The sequence below is a fragment of the Haliotis cracherodii genome, unplaced genomic scaffold, assembly GCF_022045235.1.
Source record: "Haliotis cracherodii isolate W230 unplaced genomic scaffold, xgHalCrac1.p SCAF_10, whole genome shotgun sequence".
Lineage (NCBI taxonomy): Eukaryota > Metazoa > Mollusca > Gastropoda > Lepetellida > Haliotidae > Haliotis > Haliotis cracherodii.
The window spans coordinates 50,218,619-50,242,305 of NW_027266265.1; the positions used below are offsets into that span (position 1 = coordinate 50,218,619).

The 23,687-nt window shown below is 40.1% G+C and overlaps 2 protein-coding genes across 2 annotated transcripts in view; one reads left to right on the top strand and one right to left on the bottom strand.

Moving 5' to 3' along the window:
* Nucleotides 1-6,770, top strand: part of LOC139454493 (purine nucleoside phosphorylase-like) — a 34,815-nt gene extending 28,045 nt beyond the window's left edge. The window contains exons 4-6 of the mRNA XM_071236240.1: nt 1,011-1,186; nt 1,767-1,957; nt 2,385-6,770. Coding sequence (XP_071092341.1) covers nt 1,011-1,186; nt 1,767-1,957; nt 2,385-2,587 — 570 coding nt within the window. The 3' untranslated portion in view covers nt 2,588-6,770. The remainder of the gene's footprint in view (nt 1-1,010; nt 1,187-1,766; nt 1,958-2,384) is intronic.
* A 2,340-nt stretch (nt 6,771-9,110) lies between these two features.
* LOC139454494 (uncharacterized) lies at nt 9,111-23,390 on the bottom strand. Its single transcript, XM_071236242.1, has 5 exons — nt 23,350-23,390; nt 17,338-19,919; nt 15,701-15,870; nt 13,579-13,786; nt 9,111-12,495 (listed from the first exon to the last, which is right to left on the bottom strand). The coding sequence occupies exons 2-5, from the start codon at nt 19,640-19,642 to the stop codon at nt 12,113-12,115; spliced, it is 3,066 nt and encodes a 1,021-aa protein (XP_071092343.1). The 5' UTR covers nt 19,643-19,919; nt 23,350-23,390; the 3' UTR covers nt 9,111-12,112.
* Between the last annotated feature and the right edge of the window lie 297 nt (nt 23,391-23,687).

Genomic DNA, 23,687 nt, shown 5'->3' on the forward strand with positions numbered 1-23,687 from the left:
GCCATTCTGTTCTATTCCATACCATTCTGGTCTGTTCCATACCATTCTGTTCCGTTCCATACCATTCTGTTCCGTTCTGTTCCATGTATTGTTACTCTGTGCACCTACTGATGGATATTAGGTACTATATAAAATCATATCATATCAGCATATTCAGCCGATGTTCACTGTCTTGCCACAATGCCTAAATATTTTGTTCATCACATACACTTTTCCTATTCAACATCTGTATTTATCTGGCAGAAATGAGCGTGATGAGAAAGTGCACAATATCAATTCATCTGGGACAGAGTTTGCGTATTTGTATAAAGTATCCCAAAAAGATATCCAAAACCCAATTACTTTCAATTAACTTGCGTACAGAAACGCATGCATTAAATGAAAAAACTCAAGCTCAAAACTCAAAAGCTCACGTAAATACCCTATGAGGCTTTTTCAGCATGCATGTGTACAAAAGAGCTGATTTCCGAAACACAATTACGAGCTAATTTACTTTCCGAGTCAAGCCTGTATATTTAGAACAGTTATGTACATCTAAAACATTATTTCATCTTTTTTAAATCTTAAAATGTTCAATAATTTATGGAAAAACCCAATAGAGTGATGAATAGATGAGTGAAAAAATATTAGTTACCCAATGAAAAATGTAATAACCCAATTAAAATAGAAACCCTAGAGTAAAAACTCAATTGCTCAAAAAGTTATCTGGAGAACCTATGCTGGCTGTAAGAGGCGACCAATAGGATCAGGTGGTCAGGCTCGGTGACATCCAACAGTGTCATGCAGTGTGTGCCTGTCTTTCTGCCCTCTAGTGAGCAATGCATGCACCAGGGGTAGACAACCCTGTCTGTTTTGGTTGATAAAGTGTCCTCAGCATGGATCATTGCCTACAGTATCGATCACTGGATTGTCTGGTCCAGACTCAATTATTTGCAGGTCACCATCATATAGGCTTGAATATTGCTAAGTGTGGCATTAAACAACAACAAAACAAACCCTTGTATTAACAGATCACCCTCCCAGTACGCACGATGAAGTTGATGGGAGTAAAGGTGTTGTTTGTCACCAATGCTGCTGGAGGGATCAATGAGAAGTTCAGTGTTGGGGACATCATGATCATCAAAGACCACCTCAACCTGGCTGGATTCGCTGGCATTAATCCGTTGGTTGGAATGAATGATGAGAGGTGAGTTGGAAAATCAGTTGAAAATTGAAAATACCTAGATAGGACAATACATTGAAAATACCCAGATAGGATAATACATTGAAAATACCCAGATAGGACAATACATTGAAAATACCCAGATAGGATAATACATTGAAAATACCCAGATAGGACAATACATTGAAAATACCCAGATAGGATAATACATTGAAAATGCCCAGATAGGATAATACATTGAAAATACCCAGATAGGACAATACATTGAAAATGCCCAGATAGGATAATACATTGAAAATACCCAGATAGGACAATACATTGAAAATACCCAGATAGGACAATACATTGAAAATACCCAGATAGGACAATACGTAGAGAGTTTGTGTGATGCTGACGACCTTCGGTTCTATCCCTTGTATGCAAGTTTTGTTTCTCATGAACAAAAAAAAGGGGATGTGTTTTATCTAACTTATTACCGAAAATAATAATCTGTAACAACATTTATCAACAAAAGTTTTGATTGTAAGTTTCAATACCAGTTTGCCCCGATAATGTTTCTAGGTTGGTCAGAAGGTGAACCATGTGTAACTTTTCCTGTTGTCAGGTTTGGTCCCCGCTTCCCAGCACTGTCAGGAGCTTATGATGACGAACTGCGGAAGATTGCCAAGGAAACGGCAGCTGACATGGGTATGACCAAATTCTTCCAGGAAGGCGTCTATAGCATGATGGTAGGACCATCCTTCGAGACGGTCACAGAGTGCAAGTTCCTCCGGCTCATTGGTGTTGATGCTACAGGTAACAGCGTTTATGTCCCAGTGTATATTGTCCCCATATTGTCCCACCTGTCTGACAGGGATATTGTCCTCATATTGTCCAACCTGCCAGTGATATTGTCCTCATTTGGTCCTACCTGTCTGACAGTGTATAATGTCCTCATATTGTCCCATCTGTCTGACAGTGATATTGTCCCAATAATGTCCCACCTGACAGTGATATTGTCCCCATATTGTCCCACATCACAGGGATATTGTCCTCATATACTCCCACCTCACAGGGATATTGTCCTCATATTCTCCCACCTCACAGGGATATTGTCCTCATATTCTCCCACCTCACAGGGATATTCTCCTCATATTGTCCCACTTCACAGGGATATTGTCCTCATATTCTCCCACCTCACAGTGTATATTACATTACTAACACCCCCATTCTTCATCTCCAGGAATGAGCACCATCCCAGAGGTGACCGTAGCCCGTCATTGTAATATGAAGGTGTTCGGCCTCTCCCTCATCACCAACAAGTGCATCATGGAATTTGAGTCTCAGAGCTTTGCCAATCACGAGGAAGTCCTGGCAACAGGGGAAATGAGAAGCAAGGACCTCCAGAGATTTGTTGCGGAAATGGTCTCCAAGATAGACGTATAACAAGGTCCACCCCAGGCCTATCACTGATTACATCCACGTCTCAGTCTGTGTCAGACATGTACCTCTTGTAAACATGAATATACAGCAATAGTAGCTTGTATGCTGGTCAAGAGTTACATCCGCAAACATAGTTCCATGTTATGATGAAATGGCCAGATTATCAGTGTTTGTGGTTCCAGTTACATTATTATTAAAATTTAAGTCAGTTGATAAAATAATTAAAGGTTTCTATTTTAATATTTATGTACATATTTAAATATTGTTAAGTTCAAAGAATTTAATTAATTATGGTGATTCTGCCAAATTGTATTATTGTAATCTATTCTACGATTTTTTAAAAATATTTGTGGGTTTACAATTAATATTTTCCTCGTCATTAGGGTCATTTGAACCACATTGATATCCACACCATCTGATCACTGTAACTTATTTTCATTTTCGAATATTCCCATTTCAATCCAATGTCTTATAGATGGTACTCCTTTTTCTTTTTTACAAAGTAGGCTAGGTAACTGACAGTTTGTTTACTGCCATGGAGTAAAGAGTTGGCAAAAAACAGTCTGGCAGACTGGTTCTCTTGCACCATGATTGACGTAACTAAAGTAGTATGTTGTGTGAGGGATGTTTTCATTATATGTCCTGGTGAGATAAGAGTATTATCATTGTTGTTTTCATGTATCATTGTATCAGTTTTATTCCTATTGTTGTTTCTAGTTACAAACTATGTGCCATATTTGCAGAATCTGTATTATTGTCCTTGGACCAAAGGAGGAAGACATACATACACTACATTCAGGATTGTAACAAATCTAGGGATGTCATCATATAATGCAATATCGATGTATTGATAAAAAGATTTATTGTACAGATGCAAATAATGAGTGAGTATGGTTTTACGCCGCTTTTAGCAATATTCCAGCAATATCAGGGCGGGGGACACCAGAAGCAAATTTATGAATGTCACTACCAACTTAATCATTCACTGCCACAGAAGCGTTACGTTTATTAAGACTACCATGGTAGAGATGGACAACGACACGGCAGAAATCTGAATTTTAAACATTTGCTCTGGTTAACAGATCAGCCCAGTTCATATTTAGCTTTAAATTTATAAAGTGGGTCTATATAGATGATATTTATTTATACAAATGCAGAAGAATTATTTTATTATTTATCAAAATATTGTGATATTCGATATACATCAATTCTAAAATTTCCAATTAATGACATCTCTACAAAAATATTCCCGATTACACAGTAAACAGAAGATGCAGATGTGTCTCATTAAAACAGTTTTTTATTGATTTTATTTTGATTTAACATGGAATGTAAGGAGTGAATAAAGGAAAGAATGAATGAGAGAGTGAGGAACAGAAATCTCCACATCAAACACAGGAGATATAAACGTGAATGCAGCAGGAGCATCCATAAACACCTTGCTGTTAACTTGGAAGCAGCTGGCACATTTTAATATTCCTTCTAATAGAAACTGTTGCCATGGTTACAGTATGGAACATTTAAGGCTATGGGACTCATTTTAGAGAATGACCATAGTGCTTCGACCAGTGTACCTTGATCTCACTGTTTAAGAAACCCTTACATAAAGAATTATTTTATGCATTCAATTAATTAATATGCCATTATCTCCATTAAATTCGTCACCATGGTTACACAGCTTAGATCTGTGTTAATATGCATTCCTGTTGTTTAACAGTTAAAAGGACAAACATCATCATCATAGATTTTTTTACTCTTTGAAAAATCTGACAAATGGCAGGTCACCTTTGAATGTGGGATGTCACTGGCTGAAAATTATTTCACCTCCATGGATCTCATGTATTTTGGCAATCTCATTAAAACCCGATCTTAGTTCTCGCTACTGCTAAACAAAGATCGGAGGACATCCCATTAGGAGTCACATCAGACCGACCTTGTGCGAACTTTGACCGACCAATGGAATGACCTATCAGAAGGCAGCATTCTCGTGCTTTACGGCACAAATTTCAAATTGGCGACTACGCTTCGAAACATATTTTGACAAATTCTCGATTACTAATTTGAAACCTGAACAAAATAACATTCGGAATGGCTAATAGATGGTCTAGATTGTAAGGATTCAGTCGTTAAACCCAAAACTATCGTTTGGAATACCCCATGTTAAAGTTTTCGAGATTGCATGATTAAAAATCACATAATAATCTGGTAAGCGACGCACTGATTGGTCGGATGAAAGGTTGTTCTGACGTGACCCCTAATGGGATGTCTTCAGATCTTTGTTTAGCGATAGCGAGAACTAAGGTTTGATTTTAATGAGTTTGGTATTTTGGTTATTTCAAAGAGATGAAAACGTCTGTGAAATATGTAGCGGCTCAAAAGAATTTTTCAGGTCTGTTTTCACAATGTGTCAATCGTTATTTGCTCCTATTTGTCCAAAGTAAGTATGTGATAGTGTTGACTGTCTCATTTCTGTTGTTTACAGTTATATTCTTTAATGATACTGTTATTCCTATTTGTATGTGGCATAATTCCTTGCCAGTATGTTGTGTAACCAGGGAAGCTTACAGTTTCTCCCTGACGTGGACGATCATGAAAAAATGATCACTTTGGTTTGATCTAAACAATCTTGTTGAGGGGAGGATATTGATTAAATATCTTTACTCAACATTTATGAAATTTTCAGCCTCATTTAGGGATGCATTAGAAATGGTTACAACATCGACTTCATTTGCCTTGAAAACTGACTTGGATATATTTTCACTGAAAATTGTGGACAAGGGACACACGGTATAGTGAGTTGGGTTTAGTACCGCTTTTAACAGTATTCCAGTTATATCGCAGCGTGTCGGCTTAATGTGGGAGGAAAGCCCGAAGTGATGCAGGTCTCAGATGTTTACCACTGCGGTGAAACCCACGAGCACGGGTATGGTGCTGACAAATCTAGAAACATAATCGGAGACTGGGCCACCCGTGCCCCCAAGTACATTATAGAATGTTTGGTTATTCTTGGATGTTGCCTGCAGCACTGCAACACAGAAAGTGTCAGCACCACACAGATAACTACCATGCATGTTGTTGGTGTACAGGGGGAATACGTGGTCCACTCATCTCAGGCTCTGTGCTGTGCAGAGTAGTGTCCCTTAGGAACGCCAGGACCATATGATCGTGGTTCAAATCCCAGTTCTCCCTGATTATGTTGCTGGGTTTGTCACCACCATACTCGTGGGTTTCACCAATGTGGTAAATATCCTCGACCTGCTTCACTGCGGGCTTTCCTACCACATTAAGTTTAATTATTGTTCAAGGTGGAAACAAAAACACAGCAGTGAATCTCCAATTTTCATCCCCTCTAGGGCAACCAAATTACCTCTAAAAAAAAACGTACAAAAGTAATAATATATCATTATGGAATTCATTGAATACATGTTTGTCATCCAATCTTTAGCAAATGTTAGGCTGTTTATTATAACGGTGTGTTTTATGTGGTTGAAAATATTCTATGTATCGAAAGTCTTGGGGACACCAAAGAGCTTGGAATTTGGCGCTTTTCTATACATGACTGACATATCTTTTGTGTCACAAAGAGCGATATGACATCACCATGGTGATGTGAGGTGTGGAACTGAAGCTTTGCAACGCATGCTTTGTTTTCTTTAAGGGTGCCCACTCATGTTAGCTTACCAAGTTGTCGTGCTTATATGCTTTAAATGCCTGTCATATATTCAAGTGAAGTATTACAGTGTAAACAAATAGCTTGAGCATATACAGGGCCATAGTTTGTTTAAAGGCTGTTGTCGGTGATTCCATAATTCAGTTCATGTTTCATGATCGGTTTCCATTCGGTTCCAAATTTAATTTAGCGCGGTTAGATATCCAGGTAACCTAGCTCTACATTGAAAACACAGCATGCTATTTTTCTAATTGTATCCGATGTAATGTGTACGTGAATGTATCCAAGCCAGCATTGTACTCAATACTCTGAATGTTGTAACCTGGCTTGTATTATTGTCAGGGAATGAAAAAAAGGATATAAACTAGAGAAACCGATCGTATTCCAGTATGTCTGATGCTCTGTGTCAAAATGTTGACCTTGAAAGTCCTGAAAGACCAAGCCTTTTGTGTGACTGAAATTTATTGTTGCTATTGTTTATTGAAAATCAATAAAAAAAATTGGTATTTTATTTCATTTCAAAGTGCATGACCTCTCATTATTAAAGTGCACTGACGCCTGCAGCTGCACTAGCAAGATGACCGTCACATGGTAAAGATTAGTGTGCGATCATACCCATGTTCAACCAGTCGTAAAATAAGAATTAACCCTTAACCTTCTGAATTGTTTTTACACTTCTTACCCCTGGCTGCTGGATTAGTGAGTGAGTGAGAAACATAATCGGGGCGAACTGGGATTCGAACCCACAATCATAGGTTTCTGGCGTGCCCAGGGGACGCAACTCTGCACAGCGAATTGTGGCGCCTTAGACGACTGGGCCACCCGTGCCCCCAGCTGCTGGATTAATTTCAGCATAAGGCACTGTAAAGAGGTGGAGGCTTCATTAAACATGGGCTGAATGAACCAATATTTCGCACATTTGTTCCTGATAGAAAAATACACATTATTATATAAAAAATATCACAACATTTTCTACCATACAGAGGTTAAGACCAAAACGAACATAAAATTTTGTAAATTTACTTGAACTTACTAGAATTATGTGATTGAATGTGGAATGCTTTTCATAATAGCACTTGTATTTCAATAATCATATTGCCGATATCTTGCTTAAATTTGCATATTACTATCTGCAAACAATAGCACAATGTTAAATTATGAACCATTTTAGTAAATGTATTATCCATTAATAAATATAATCAGAAACAGAAACATAATCAGGGTGAATCGGAATTCGAACCCACAATCAGGTTTCTGGCGTCCCCATGAGACGCAAGTCTGCACAGCGAATCGCGGCGCCTTAGACGACTGCTCCACCCGTGGCCCCCATAATCAGTTGAGGTTAGGTGAGGGCTTTCAAAGAAAATACCATGCCTCAGTTTAACATGAATACCCCACTCAGACACAGTATACTGACTCCAAGCCGACCAGTCCTTGTTTTAGCCCCTTAAATGCCGAGCGCCAGACAGGGTAATAACAGGTGTCATCTTTTAACATCTTTTGGTGTGACGCGGCTGGGGATCGAACCCTGAACCTGCCGCTCTCTGGGCGCATGATCTACCACTGAGGCCTTCAAATAAGTTGATATAAAATAATAATAATAATATGTGCATCTATAAGCGGATGCTGGGCAGTCTTTTCATACATTTACATACTTATTGTTAATTGGTTCCCTGTACAGAGATATTTTATTGGTGTTTAGTGATTAAATACTGAAACAAGATGAATGGTTTGTATTGTATTTTTATTTTGATTGTTTATCATAACGCCCTGATGACGTTACGTTTACTGGTGTGTGAGTTGTCTGTGTGTCGTAACGCCCTGAAAATGTGAGGTGAGGTGAAATTGGGTTTAACGTTGCGTCCAAGATTATTACACTTATATAGCGACGTGCATGCACGTGTTTGTGGCTGCTTGCACTAGTCCGGACTGATGCCGATTTATAGTGCTAGCTCACTGAGATACCATGCCGCAGTTTAACATGAATACCACATTCAGACACTGACCAGTCCTTGTTTTAGCCCCTTAATGCTGAGCGCGAGACAGGGTAACAACAAGTACCATTTATTAATGTCTTTTGGTATGACGTGGTCAGGGATCGAATCCCAGACCTTCTGCTCTCCGGGTGGACACTCTACCACTAGACCACAGGGGCCCTCCGGCTGAAAATGTGACATTTACTGGTGTGTGAGTTGTCCGCCCTGATGACGTTACATTTACTTGTGTGTGGGTTGTCTGTGTGTCATAACGCCCTGATGACATGACATCTACTAGTGTGTGAGTTGTCCGCCCTGATGACGTTACATTTACTTGTGTGTGGGTTGTCTGTGTGTCATAACGCCCTGATGACATGACATCTACTGGTGTGTGAGTTGTCTGCCCTGATGACGTTATGTTTACTGGTGTGTGAGTTGTCTGCCCTGATGACGTTATGTTTACTGGTGTGTGAGTTGTCTGCCCTGATGACGTTACATTTACTGGAGTGTGAGTTGTCTGTGTATCGTAACGCCCTGATGACGTTACATTTTCTGGTGTGTGAGTTGTCTGTGTATCGTAACGCCTTGATGACCTTACGTTTACTGGTGTGTGAGTTGTCTGTGTATCGTAACGCCCTGATGACGTTACATTTTCTGGTGTGTGAGTTGTCTGTGTATCGTAACGCCTTGATGACCTTACGTTTACTGGTGTGTGAGTTGCCTGTGAAAGGTGCCACTGATGGAGCACCATACACTCACCTTTTTTGTGAACACTTGATTTCATCACTATTTGATAGTGATTCATCTACATGTTAATGATCTAGTCGGAACTCAAAAAACTCAGTGCATCAGTTATAACTACAATAGGTTTATTGTTCAGCATTCAGCATATAAGACTGTGTTCACAACTTCACACTATTGCCACCTGCACACAACATTATCTCATTTAATGCTGATGCATCTGTTGCAGTTTCCAGGGTTAATCAATGGGAAGTTATTAACACACGCAATCATGGATCATATGAAAGTGTCGGCCATATTGGATTACTGTGCGGTGTAATGGAAGGAAAGCATCCGTCACGTCCATGAAGAAATTATTTTACTTACAAGTTTACTGCATGAATGCAAGTATTAACATACATAAAAAATAATTCCAACAAATACAGCTAGCCGATGTTGTGGTGCGGTGTGTGTAATGGTGTGTGGTGTGTTGTGTTGTGTGGTGTGTTGGAACGTGTTGTGTGTTATGGTGTGGTGTGGTGTGTGGTGTGTTGGAACGTGTTGTGTGTTATGGTGCGGTGTGTGTTATGGTGTGGTGGTGCGTTGGAACGTGTTGTGTGTTAAGGTGCGGTGTGTGGTGCGTGTGGTGTGGTGTGTGGTGTGTTGGAACGTGTTGTGTGTTATGGTGCGGTGTGTGTTATGGTGTGGTGGTGCGTGTGGTGTGTTGTGTGGTGTGTTGGAACGTGTTGTGTGTTATGGTGTGGTGGTGCGTGTGGTGTGGTGTGTGTTGTGGCATGGTGCTTGTGGTGTGTTCTGTAGTGGGGTGTGTTGTGGTGTGGTTGTGTGGTGGTGCGTGATGTGTGGTGGTGCGTGTGGTTTGGTGTGTGTTGTGGCGTGGTGGTGCATGTGGTGTGGTGTGTGTTGTGGCATGGTGCTTGTGGTGTGTTCTGTAGTGGTGTGTGTTGTGGTGTGGTTGTGTGGTGGTGCGTGATGTGTGGTGGTGCGTGTGGTTTGGTGTGTGTTGTGGCGTGGTGGTGTGTGTGGTGTGTGTTGTGGTGGTGCATGTGGAAACGTCTTAAGTGGTGAACATGGAACGCTAATTACAACTAATTACCACACATTTTGCTATATTTGACAGACAAAGTTGCTTGGGGCATTAAATAAAGTAGTAAGAGATTTATTTTAGAAAGTGTCACACCTTGTATCAATACAGAACAAAATGTATCATGTATCGTATCTTTGCATGAAAACTTATGAAGCACCAGTGTATCCTTTCACCCCTAGTGTACCCCTGTGTATTATCAACACTATGGAGGGGAAAAGACAAAAATGTTCACAGGAACATTTGACCTTTTCCAAGCAGGTTCATAGACCATCCACTCGCTGCCTAGATACTGCATGTCTAAGCCACTCTGCAATATTCCAGCTATATGACGGCCACTGTAAATAATCGAGTCTAGACCAGACAATCCAGTGACTGACGTCATGAGCATCGATTTGGGACATGGTGACTTGCATCAACCAAGTGATCCCGTTAGTCAACTCTTGGTAGCTGTAATTAAAATATTTTGATAAGCAACGCCACTTCGAACAATATTCCAGTTATATCACGGAGAGTCAGCTTAATGTGGGAGGAAAGCTCGAAGTGAAATATATAACGTAATATAACAGACAAGGAAAAAAATGGAAAAACGCCTCAAAATAATAGCTGACAGAAGGTTATTCTATGTTACGTATTCGCTGTACCAAGAACCCTTCTCCAGTAAGCAGCCCCGACCAACTTCTACATCAATCTGAAAGCAATCTCTTCGATCTCCCCTACAAAGACTGAAACCTTAATATTTTCTTGTGTGTTTATTACAGACCTTTTTACTGAAAAACGCAGCGCAAAAGGTGTTATAATTGCCTTGTAACTATTATCAAAATGTTTTAGTTGAATGAAGTTTTTCTCTGCTGCTCAGCTCAATCTCTGAAAATATATTAACTAGTTGTGTATAGTTTTAACAAATTTTATAAGCGACCCCCTTTGTCAATTATCTAACCGCCTAGGTCACTTATTACACTGAATACAGTAAAACCATGTGACCAACTAAAGCCTATCTTATGAGAAAAAATGTAGAAAAGTTTGGTTTACCGATTACAAGTAGAGACATCAGCTCCCTCAATCTATTTTTGGAATAATATCACACAATATTACCATTGGATGTCACCATCTTTAATTACTTAATTTGCTTTGGGTCGCTTCACAAACAATGAAAACATTCGAACAATTGGCCAAAAATAACCAAATATTATAATTCTCAGTGAGAATTACTGAAAATAATCCTCGCCCCAAAGGTTAACATCACCTGTTGATATTTTAGTGCCCTTAAAAATACAACCAATATAAGGGTAACGCTGTTTTTCAGGGCATTATCATTTGCAGAAGCCTGAGGTCTTCCATAAACTGCACGACGAAGGAGGGCAGTTGAAAAGACCGAGGGCTTCTGCAAATGATAATGCCCTGAAAAATAGCATCACCGTTATTACAGCTAAAATGGATTGAATTTGTTATAAGATAAAAAGAAACAACAATATCGGTTTTGAAACATTTACTGCAATCAACACAAATGTCACTGACCCACTTTTACAAATATTGAAACGTCATAGAACAAACCAGATGACGTCACTATTGAGTGTGACGTCACCTATCCCTACCCTATGAGTCACCTAACAACAGGCCTGTTAATTGCCCGTCGTCAAGCAATATGAGGTCATTATCAAGTTACAGTTACCCGCTGATTTCTGATAACATGCGCACGGTTTAATGATAATTCTATCCATTTTAGCTATAAAAAAAGTTAAAGAACACCCAAGTTTATCGTATGACTATTGTCAGTCTGTCATGGTATTACAGAATAACTATTGTCATAAGAAAAAATAATTTAAAATTGACACCCTTGCCCAAAGGGTAACATCACCTGTTGATATTTTAGTGCCCTTAAATATACTACTCAAAATAAGTTAAACAACATCTGATTTGTATGACTATAGTTAATCTGTCATTGCATTACAGATTAACTATGGTCCCATGAAAACATTGAGAGTTCCTTAACTTCTTTTTGAGTAGCATATTTGTCCATGTATTTACACTGTGTCTGAACCTTTGGCGAGGAATATACTTCACCTTCTTTCTCTGGTAGCAAATGTACCTAGAGCTTTAAGAAACAACCAAACAAAAACGCAAAACAGACAGATTGCCTGCACCCATACGTTGGACACGGCAGCGTTCCTCAATCGTCCACTTGTAATCTCTATAGGTATGTTCATCCACACGTACAACATGGATATAACGGCACTGAGGCACACACTCAGCACAATGTGTAACACGTTCCCATCAGTCCTGCGATTTGATTGGCTACTGAGGATCTGTCTGATGAGCTGTTGGCTGAGTGGTGTGGTTTGAATACGAGGAAGAGGCTTCTGATTGGTCTTCAGTTTCTTTTCCAGCCGAGCTCGCTTGGTGTAGACATCCACGTAGTACCCACTCAGTTGTATGTGCAAGTCTGGAAACAAACAAATGTGTGAATTAAATTTAAATAACATTTTTTTTTAAACATTATTTCAGTCATTTCAAAGAATGTTGGTTCATTGGTATCATCATCATCATCATCATCATCATCATACATTTATATAACACAGGTATCCAGGTACTAGTATCTGCTCAAATGCAGTTTTATTTGTTGCCCGTTTGCATTCCAGTTATCTGAGTGAGTGAGTGAATGAGTGATAAAATACTTAGAATCAGGATTCTGATACTGCAAAACCATTCCCACCAGTATCAGTCAAAGAAGCCAAGTGTTCTTTGTCATAATCTCAGTGTTATGTATCATGAACACTTGAGTATGATCACTGAAAATGTACAACACCTGTTCTTTTCACATACCGATAGTCCAATCAGAGAACGTTTCACAAAATCAACATCCATGACTGGTACTGTATTTCCGGTTATGCAAGGGTTTTTTCTGTATTCAGGGATTAAACATGAAACTAAAACATTTTGGGGTCTTAAAATGATTAAGTTGTCAAGAAAAAATACTCATGGTTCTACGACCACCTACACCTACGCCCCATGAACCCATGCTTGTCATAAGAGGTGATTGTTCAGGTGGTCAGGCTCGCTGACTTGGTTGATGCATGTCATCGTATCCCAATTCGTAGATCGATGCTCATGATGTCAATCACTGGACATCTATGCTGGACACAGAAACTATGTTTCTATATTGTTACACGTCTACATGTTGCATACAAGGACTGGATTCAAGTAGCTTTTTGTATATTTAAAATAAAACTGGATCGGATGAACGTCATCGCATCTCAATTGTGCAGATCGATGCTTTCAGTGTCAACCACTGGATTCATGTACCTTTTTGTATATTTAAAATAAAATTGGATCGGCCGTTCAGACTCGCTGACTGATGAATGCCATTGCATCTCAATTGCGCAGATCGATGCTCGTAGTGTCAACCGCTGGATCGTCTGGTCCAGACCCAACTATTTACAGAGTGCATGATCTAGATGGAAAATCGCTGAGTGCAGCACGAAACAACAAACAAACAAACACAAAACTTGAATGGTCTGTTACTGACCCACATCCATGACACAGGCCCGGATGTCATGTCGACACAGAGGACACACAGCGTTGTCAGCCAGGGCGGAGGAAGGCAGCTTGCGGAGGCACGGCTCACAGAACATGTGGCGACAGGGATGCACCACGTGGGGCTTGTGGTACAGATCCAGGCACACTGGGCATGTGAAGTCTGGGTGGAAGGCATCCTCCTTGTTGTCAAGCAGTTCCTGAAACATATTTGTGACCAACTGTAAGAAATGGGTCCTTATGGGTGAAAAATCACATTTTGACCTTTCATTATAATTTTAAACTACAGTATCTACGGAACGCAAAAATACAATTCACAAGCTTCAATTCATATTTATTACAGATATACATGGCATCAATCATTTGTACTCATTTTCCGACTTATAACTGTTTATGTAATAATTGCAGTTTTTAGACATAATGTCTGATTAATTGAAAGTAGAGATGTCTTGTTTGTTTGTTGTTTAACTCCGCACTCAGCAGTATTCCAGCTGTATGACGGCAGTCTGAAAATAATTGAGTCTGGACCAGACAGTCTTGTGATTGACATCATGAGCATCGATCTATGCAGTTGGGATACAATGACATTCATCAACCAAGTCAGTGAGCCTAAACACCCGCCCCCCTTTGTCGCCTCTTGCAACAAGCATAGTCGCCTTTTACAGCAAGCATGGGTTGCTGAAGACCTTTCTACCCCGAATCTTCACGGGTCGAAAGTAGAGATGTACAATGAAAGATTTTGAAATAACGTTTTTATTACATTACGAACTAACGTGATAATATAGCTGGAATACTCTGAGTGTGGCATTAAACAACAAACAAACAAACAAACAAACAAACAAATGATCATGTCGCTTGTCGGGATTATTTACAGGCCTCCAGCTGGAGTATTGCTGAGTGAGACATTAATAAACAAACAAACAAACAAACAAACAAACACACAAACAAGCAGCATACTAAGCTGCTAAGAGAGGAGTGAGCAACAGACGTCTTCTGGTCTTGTGTTCATTGGTTAACTGTAGGGCTCGGACGGGTAACTCGGGTAACTCGGGTAACTCGGGTACTCGGGTCGACTGGGTACTGAGTAGGGCCCGGGTACCCACAGGACTACCCAGACCCGTGGTTATATTGATTAATGGTACAAAATTATCTAGGACTCTATAAGTGATAAATGTTCTGACTTTATATGTTTGCATAATGATAAAACATCAGTCAACTTCAGTGTATGCATGACCAGATCGGATTATACGTGTATCTAAATTTATTTTGACAGGAGTACGGTCAAACTATCCCCAATCGGACATGTTTTACCTATCTCTTCAGACCAACAGTGGGTATCCGGGTAGGGTAAGGTAATAGGGGGTGGGTACCCGGGTAGTAAATTTGGACTCGTCCCAGCCCTAGTTAACTGTTGAGTGTTGTATATCAGGACTCAGGAGTGTTGTAATGACATATGATCTGTCAATCTGTTGCCAAAAGTGACTGAGTGAGGTAAAATTTAATGTTGCATCCGCATTATTTCAATATGCTATGTATCACACCCTGACCTTTCTCTCAACATGAGGAGGCAGTCAGGTAGCCTAGTGGTTAAAGCGTTCACTTGTCATGCCGAAGAACCCGGTTCGATTCCAGACATGGGTACAATGTGTGGAGCCCATTTCTGGTGTCCCCTGCCGTGATATTGCTGGAATATTGATAAAAGGGGCTTAAAACCATACACACTCACTCACTCAAAATGATCAAGATAGTGTTATATCCCCACCTTACTATCAAGATGTTTATCAGTTCCAACCTTACTATCAAGATACGTTTCATATCCCATCCTTACTAACAAGATATGAGTGAGTGAGTTGGGTTAAACGCTGCTTTTAACAGTATTCCAGTTATATCACGGTGGGTCAGATTAATATGGGAGGAAAGCCCCAAGTGATGCAGGTCTTAGAAGTTTACCACTTTGGTGAAACCCAGAGCGCCTTTGGCGCCTTAGACGACTTGGCTACCCGTGCACCCTAACAAGATATGTATAATATTCCCACCTTACTATCAAGATATGTATCTCTACAAAGTGTATAACTAAAATCGCAATGATCAATGATCCAGTCCCTGGAGCCAACCTGGAAGGATGCAGCATATCTGTGAACACGGGCAGCACGTGAAGTTGTGTTTCTCGACAACTGTTTCTCAAGCTTGGCCTTTTGTTTCTTCCTCTTCTTGGCCCTGGCTGACACTGTGTTCTGACGAACATTTACAACAGATGACACGTCTTCCGAGGAGACACACTGATCTGAAATAGTCAAACAATAAGGGAGTGAGTGAGTATTTATAACGCCGCTTGATATCCAGCGATATCATGGCAGGGGACACCCGAAATGGGCTTCACACATTGTATCCATGTGGGGAATCAAACCCAGCTTTCAGTGAGACAAGTGAATGCTTTAACCACTAGGCCACCCCACTGCCCCTCAAGCAATAAGCATGATAAGTCATGAGGTTCAGACAAATAACAACCCTTAATTCATCCCGGACCATTCCTGTAAAATTGTCTGGATTTAACACATTCCAAGTAAATATATTGCTGGTACAGGCCATGCAGAGTAACTTCCCTTTGCATACATGGTATCAAGCTCCTTCCCAGCACGTGACACCTTCGTTACACTCTCCGGAACATCGCTGCAACCAGTGTGAGTGCGGCCATTACAAGAATCTTGAAATTTGTCCTCTAACCCCAAATGTAGTAACGTTTATACTTTTGTTTAAGTCTTTGAGCATGTTGAGAATGTGAGTACAGCTATTTTTTAAAAGTTTTCGACTGACCCTATTTCCCAGATGAATTTAACTTTTTGTTTGTTTGATCAGATTAGTTCGAGGTTGCAGAGGAACGGAAAATCACATACTTTGAGTTTGACTGGTGGCAGCGATAGTATAGAGAGCTCTGCGAATGGGCTATCGCTGTGAGGAGCTTGACATGGTATTAACATAAAATATATATGAAAGGTATTGTTTCTCCACTAATATGGTTTGGCTAAGGGTTCACTTTGCAAGACAACATGTGAGTCTTAAAACCCGATCATGACAACAGACTAAATAATTTTGAAATGTGTGAGTGGAGTGCCGAGTTCTTGCCGAACAACAATCACATGTTTTCAACATCAATGACAAAGCCCTTAGAGGGCAGGTACTTTAGAGTACAACCATGATTCCAGAGAACATATACAGCTCAAAAGAAGTTAAAGAACACCTGATTCTTTTATATTACAATAGTCAATCTGTCATGGTATGATTTGAATAAAGTAGGAAAACTCTGAGACTGTATATTTGATCATTTTTTTTCATGTCATTCGATAACTGGTATAATGATCAATAACTGTAGTTAATTTTGTTATATTATTTTCATAAATAACACTTGTAGAGACATTTTTGTGCTACATGCAGAAATCCACGGCCCACTGACAGACAGTCACACATGTGAGCGACCCGCTCTCAGGTGGTCACTTGTACTTGTAACGGGGACCCGTCTCGTGTGCACGTTACGTCCTCTACTGTTGATATCAAAAGACACTATGATTGTATATTATCCTAAGTCAGAGATTAGCAATTAGGGATTAATTTGGCGAGAAATGTTTTCCACTTTAAAAATTCAACTTAACATGCTTAATCTTCAAGATTATCTTTTTTACCTGACCATTGAACTTGCTCCCCAGTAATAATTGCCCATCAAAACTAATTTGCTTGTAAACACATTTTACTGTACCATTATTTTCACTGGCGAGCTGGTTTAATAGTTCATCCTCTGCAAACATGTCAAATGCATCAGAAAGATCAAAATGATTCTGACTGTCTTCACACGCAACAGGAATGTCACTGACGTCCCCAGACGGAGCTCCTGCATCCATCCCAACAGGCATCGAAACACACACAACCGCCTCATCCACACCTGACTCCATCGATGTTGCTTCTTCTCCACAAACAGAATAGTCATCACCATTAGCACCAAGAGTCAAAGACTTCACACTATGTTCTTCATTGCAAAGCTCAGGCCTGTCTTCAGACATCTGATCTGCAACGTGTTGATCGTCAGTTCTCTGAACACCATCTGAATCAAGCGTGGAGCTTATCAGAGGCTCTGTCACAGTGTCATTGGAATGTTCATGGGATTCAACCAATACACCAGTCTTTTCTTCAGAAACAGCCCCCTTTCCCTGAACTTGATGGTTAGACAAGGCCACAGGAACACCAGATCGAATACCAGGAACATTGGAAGTACAATGAACACCAGGAATACCATCAGAATCTGCGTGTATTGGGTGTTCCCCAGCTGGTTGCTGGGGACATTGTTCTACATCTTTACAGTATTCAACATCTTTCGCGAAGGGTGTAATGTCCTCACAATGTTCCGATTTACCATGGTTACTGAATCTACAAGAGACCTGTGGAATAAATGTTGGTTGATGACAATCAGCGATGTCTTCCTGGGCTCCATCACCTTCCACCAAAACACATTTTCCTCGACTGACGTCATCGTGGTTTTTCTGACTGATCACTTTCTCACAACAGCTGCCTTGTACTTTACCTTCAGGTGCCATGTCTGCTACATGGATGTAATCTGCACCACACTGTCTGTCACTCGCACTGATAACATTGACTGAGTCAGCATGTTCGGTGCAGTCAATATCTTGAATATCACAGTCTTTCTTTCTTTGACAAAACAGGTCATCCATATCCACTTCAGTCCCTTCTACAGCTTCTCTGACATCTCTCTCCTTCTGACTAAACACAGTTGCTCCCTCTCCATCAATATTGTCTAGATGTCTTACTGCTGGTATGGGATATGAACAGGACTGACCACCAAGACTGGTCAAAATCTCAACAACTTGACCACAATCAACACCATCATCAGCCTCCTCTTCCTTCATCATCACACAGCAGCCGGGTAGATGAGGAATACCTGGTCGTGTGTCAGGTTCATGTCTTGCTACACGCCCTGGATGTCCACAAACCCACCTTCCAACACTGTCCCCATCTTTCATCATCACACAGCCGGGTAGATGAGGAATACCTGGTCCTGTGTCAGGTTCGTGTCTTGCTACACGCCCTGGATGTCCACAATCCCACCTTCCAACACTGTCCCCATCTTTCATCATCACACAGCCGGGTAGATGAGGAAAACCTGGTCCTGTGTCAGGTTCGTGTCTTGCTACACACCCTGGATGTCCACAATCCCACCTTCCAACACTGTCCCCATCTTTCATCATCACACAGCAGCCGGGTAGATGAGGAAAACCTGGTCCTGTGTCAGGTTCGTGTCTTGCTACACGCCCTGGATCTCCAAAACCCCACCTTCCAACACTGTCTCCATCCTTCACCAACACCTCACAGTGTACATCATCCCCAGCAACCAAACCTGCTTCTTGACTGGACACAGAATCATGCAGAATGTTGTCACCATGGTTATACACAGTTCCCTCTCCCTCGGGTATGACACTCTGAGTAAGATCATCCACCTTATCACAGACTGCCACAGTCATCTTCATTTCAGGGCCTACTTCATCCCTACTCTTGCCATGACAACAACTCGACATATGGTCCTGTGGTGGTTGAGCAGCTACTCTAGTCCAAGACAAACTCCTTTCTCTGTCAACACTCTCCTTCAACCTATCCAGCTTATCTTTCCCCAAAACACCTTTCCCTGTCCATGCTTTCTGTGTAACACTTTCACACTGACTTAGAAAATCATCACAGTTTGTAGTTTTTCTATCTGAACACAAGTGGTTGTCTGTTGATTCTTGAAAATGTTGAAAACCATCCAGCTCCGTCAAGCACCTGCTCTCTTGCCCCGGAACTTCCTTCTCTTTCCAAATTACAAATGCACTGTTATCTTTTTCCTGGAGTTCTGATCTTGTGACTTCAGATTTATTTGTCAAAACATTCAACTTACTCATCGCAGAAGCTTCAAAATCCGAAGGCAAATTCCGCTTTTGAGAACCAGAGATGACGGCCTCAGACACGGAAGATACCTCCCTCTCATCCTCAGTAAGTAGCTGCCCATCCAAAGACATCTCTCACAGGGATTCTCAACACTCTTGAGTTAAATGTGAAACATGTCTCTCCTTTTGATATAGAACTAAAATCCTTTCTGAAATATTCATTTTGTGTACTGTGCTGCGCTACTAGAAGCAATGGACTATGAAAACATCCTCCTCATAGGCAGCACATGTATGGAATGTTTTCAAGGTCACAGTCGTCATTGACATCCTATCATGCAAATACTTCATCATGTCTAAGGGTAAGAAATATTTCCTGCTTCCCTCTTCTTGTTCCAAGATTTTTCATTCTCTGGAAAGAAAAAAAAAATGTTGAGTACTGTTGCATGATGATCATAGTTACCATGGTTACATGATCTGAGGAAAATTTATTCCAGAAATTTTGAGGGGGCTGTGTGTGTGATTTTGGCTTAAAGCCACATTGAACAGCACATTGACTCAATGTTACCTGATTATGAACCCTCGTCAGCACCAGAACTACTCATGTGTTTCACCTAAGTGATACACTGCTCAAAAGAAGTTAAGAACACCTGACAGAGTAACTATAGTAATATGAAGGACTGGGGTGTTCTTCAACTTCTTTTGAGCAGTATATCACTAAGGTGAAACACATGGGTAGTTCTAGAGCTGACAAAGGTTCAAAATCAGGGCCAATTATGCATTCGAACCCATGACCATACATCTGGGGCGTATCAGTTCTCCTTAGTGTGTGGATGCTTCTGTCATGTTGATCCACGGACGTATATACATACGTCTTTGGTTGATCATATCAGCCATTTTGACGCCCTGTACATGTTTGCTCTACCCCCATGTGTAGTGTCAGAAAGAATAATAGTTAAAGCACAAGGACTTTAGTAAGATGCCAAATTTAAGAGGAATCATTATTGTTACTGGATATGGGCTTAAAATAAAATCTGCAATAAGCACCACCATAAATTAAAAATCCAGACCGGCTAATTGCCACACCCCTTACGTTAGAGATCAGATAGCTTTTAATCATAATAGAACACCCCTAACATGGATATTGTGGAATTTGTTACATAATATTATCCATCAGTGTGTGATTATCCAGAAATCTACCATGAATTTGGAAATTACTTGATTCTGATTGGTCAATCAGAGGGTTATTAAATCACAATAAACCCCCTCTGATTGTAACAGCTGGTTTTACGGCCGCATCACTGCGAAAGCTAATATTCACAGAATAGTACTTTTTTCAGTCATTTTTAGAAGGCATATTTATATAATTATATCTACAATTACAGGTTAAAAAATGCAGTTTTAGTTACTACAATATTCAAAGGATGTGTGGCAATACATTTTGTGTGGAAAACATGACAGAAATCTGCAAAGAGAATGTATTTAAGTTATGGAGACAACAGAAAGCTTGAATTTGGCGCTTTTCTATAAACGACTGTGATGTCATATGTTTTGTGTCACAATGAGCGATATGACCTCATAATGTGGACGGGCAGTCTAGAACAAAAGCCTTGCAAAGCTTACTTAGTTTTCTGTAGGCGTGCCCACCTCATGTTAGTTTACCAATTTGCCGTGCGTATATATACTTTCAATGCCTGTCATATGTTCGAGAGAATTATTACGGTGTAAACAAACTGATCAGTGTATACAACACCATACATGTATTTTGTTTACAGACTGTAAATTTAGCGCAGTTAAATCTACAGGTAACCTAGCTCTACATTGAAGACACAGCATGCTTATCTTCTAATCCTTGCAGTAATAAGTATTACCGTATTCGACGTAATAAGCGCCCCGCTCTAATAAGCGCCCACAGCGATATTTGCTAATATATTGGCTAGTGAACAATCCCAATCAGCACCCCTTCCGATTGATCAATGTACACAAGACTTATTTATTCGTGTATAACACGCACTCGTGTGTTATATCACCCTTAATTATGGGCAATTAAATTCTTGAAAAATATATCTGTCATATGTAAACATTTCAGGCTGTTAGCATAAACCACGAAATTTACAACCTTTCCACTCAAAATAATATTCTAATAAGCACCCCCTATTTCTAATTTTGAGAGCGCCCTGGGTGCTTATTACGTTGAATACGGTATATATATTTAAGTTTTCATAATAATTTGATTCAGTTGAATCACATGACTTGAAACATTACACAAGTGCATTCTGGGGCAGAGCTAACCATGTAAACACCAAACTTTGGTGTTGTTGGATATTATTGTCAGTTAAGGTGTATTCTTTCGTAAAAGTTGCAACTTATGATTCAACCACTAATGTTAGTAGATCACTGCAACTGAGTGAGTGAGTGAGTTGGGTTTAACGCCGCTTTTAACAGTAGTCCAGTTATATCACGGCGTGTCAGCTTAATGTGAGAGGAAAGCCCAAAGTGATGCAGGTCTCAGACGTTTACCACTTCGGTGAAACCCACGCATGGTGCTGACAAACCTAGAAACATAATCGGGGCAGACCAGGATTCGAACCCTCAATCATAGGTTTCTGGCGTGCCAAAGGGACGCAACTCTGCACAGAGAATCGCGGCGCCCGTGCCCCCCCACCTGCAAACCATGACATGGAAAGCATTGAAGCATGAAATGGCATCGCCGTGGGACAAATATGGTGGAATGGTGGAGGAAGAGCAACAGCAGCTGTTTTGTTGACTGCAGCATGTTGGTAAATGCCCTAAGGTGAGCAACATGGGTACATGTGACTTTACAATGATTGCTCATTCATGCAGGCAGGGACTAGTGCAACATGAGAGATGGTTGACATCATCTTTAAAAAAGTTGACTTTATACGAAGGAAAGAGTACTGCTCTCACCCTGGATCCTTTCAGCGAAGCATCTTAGAATTCTGTGTACCGGTAAATGTATAACGATACATTGATAACTGTCACTGTGGTAGTTCTAAACAGACATCACTCATCCATTGATAATTATTTAAACCTTTTGTAATAACCAATCTACAAAAGATGTTAACTTTTGTGGGAAACATTTTCTTAGAGATTTTCACCCTTGATCTTTTAGCGAAGCATCTTAGAATTCTAAGTACCCGTAAATGTATAACGATACATTGATAACTGTCACTGTGGTAGTTCTAAACAGACATCACTCATCCATTGATAATTAATTAGATCTTTTTGTAGTAACCAATCTACAAAATATGTTAACTTTTGATGGAAACATATTCTTAGAGATTTTCCTCATTATATTGCCCTTGCTTGCACAATTTTACCATTTCACCACAACTGTTTACGAAAAAAAAGCAACATTTGAAATTTAAATTATCACTAATATGTGAATAATATGTAAACTGTAAAAAATGAAATTATAATGTAGTCAGTTGAATATTGCATGATTTCACACTCGCTAATAGTGTATAGTTTCAGTTTCACTTGCAGAAAGCTTCACTGCTAAATATACACGGAAGTATTTCACAAAATGTTTTCCGGAATTTATGAAATTGTCCTCCGGTTTCTCGATGCCACAAGATTGCAACAACAAAGACCATCAATGATGACACAGCTCTTATCCAATCTTCGTTGTTTACAATCGTACGGCTGGCCCGGTGACACTAGATTTGATGATGGTTGCGAATGAAAACGAAAATGAGAAATGTACATACAAACATATGGTATTATGTTGTTTTCATATGACTACGTATCTTGTTTATGGATACATATTTTCTGTTGTCAAATATATTATTGTCATTGGAGCTGAAACATATGTTACTTACGAAGTGTTCTTGCAAGTGCTTGTGCCATCAATATAAGGGAGGTGACTCTTCTTACAAGTGCTAATAGTTTAGAGTTATCCTACCATGACCAAAGAGGCCTCGTATGGGTTGGTTTATCAAGTCGTTCGCCACTGACAAAATGATTGACCAAAGACGTATATGTAGTTATAAGTCTTTGAACTGATATATATCTGAATTAACTTCACTAATATTATTTCTGTTACATGGTCTTGCATCATATGCATTCAACACAAACATGCACAGGATTTACATGTTACCAGCACGTTTAGAATGGGTTAACTGTTACTGGCGAATCTATTGGGCGGATCCTGGAACGG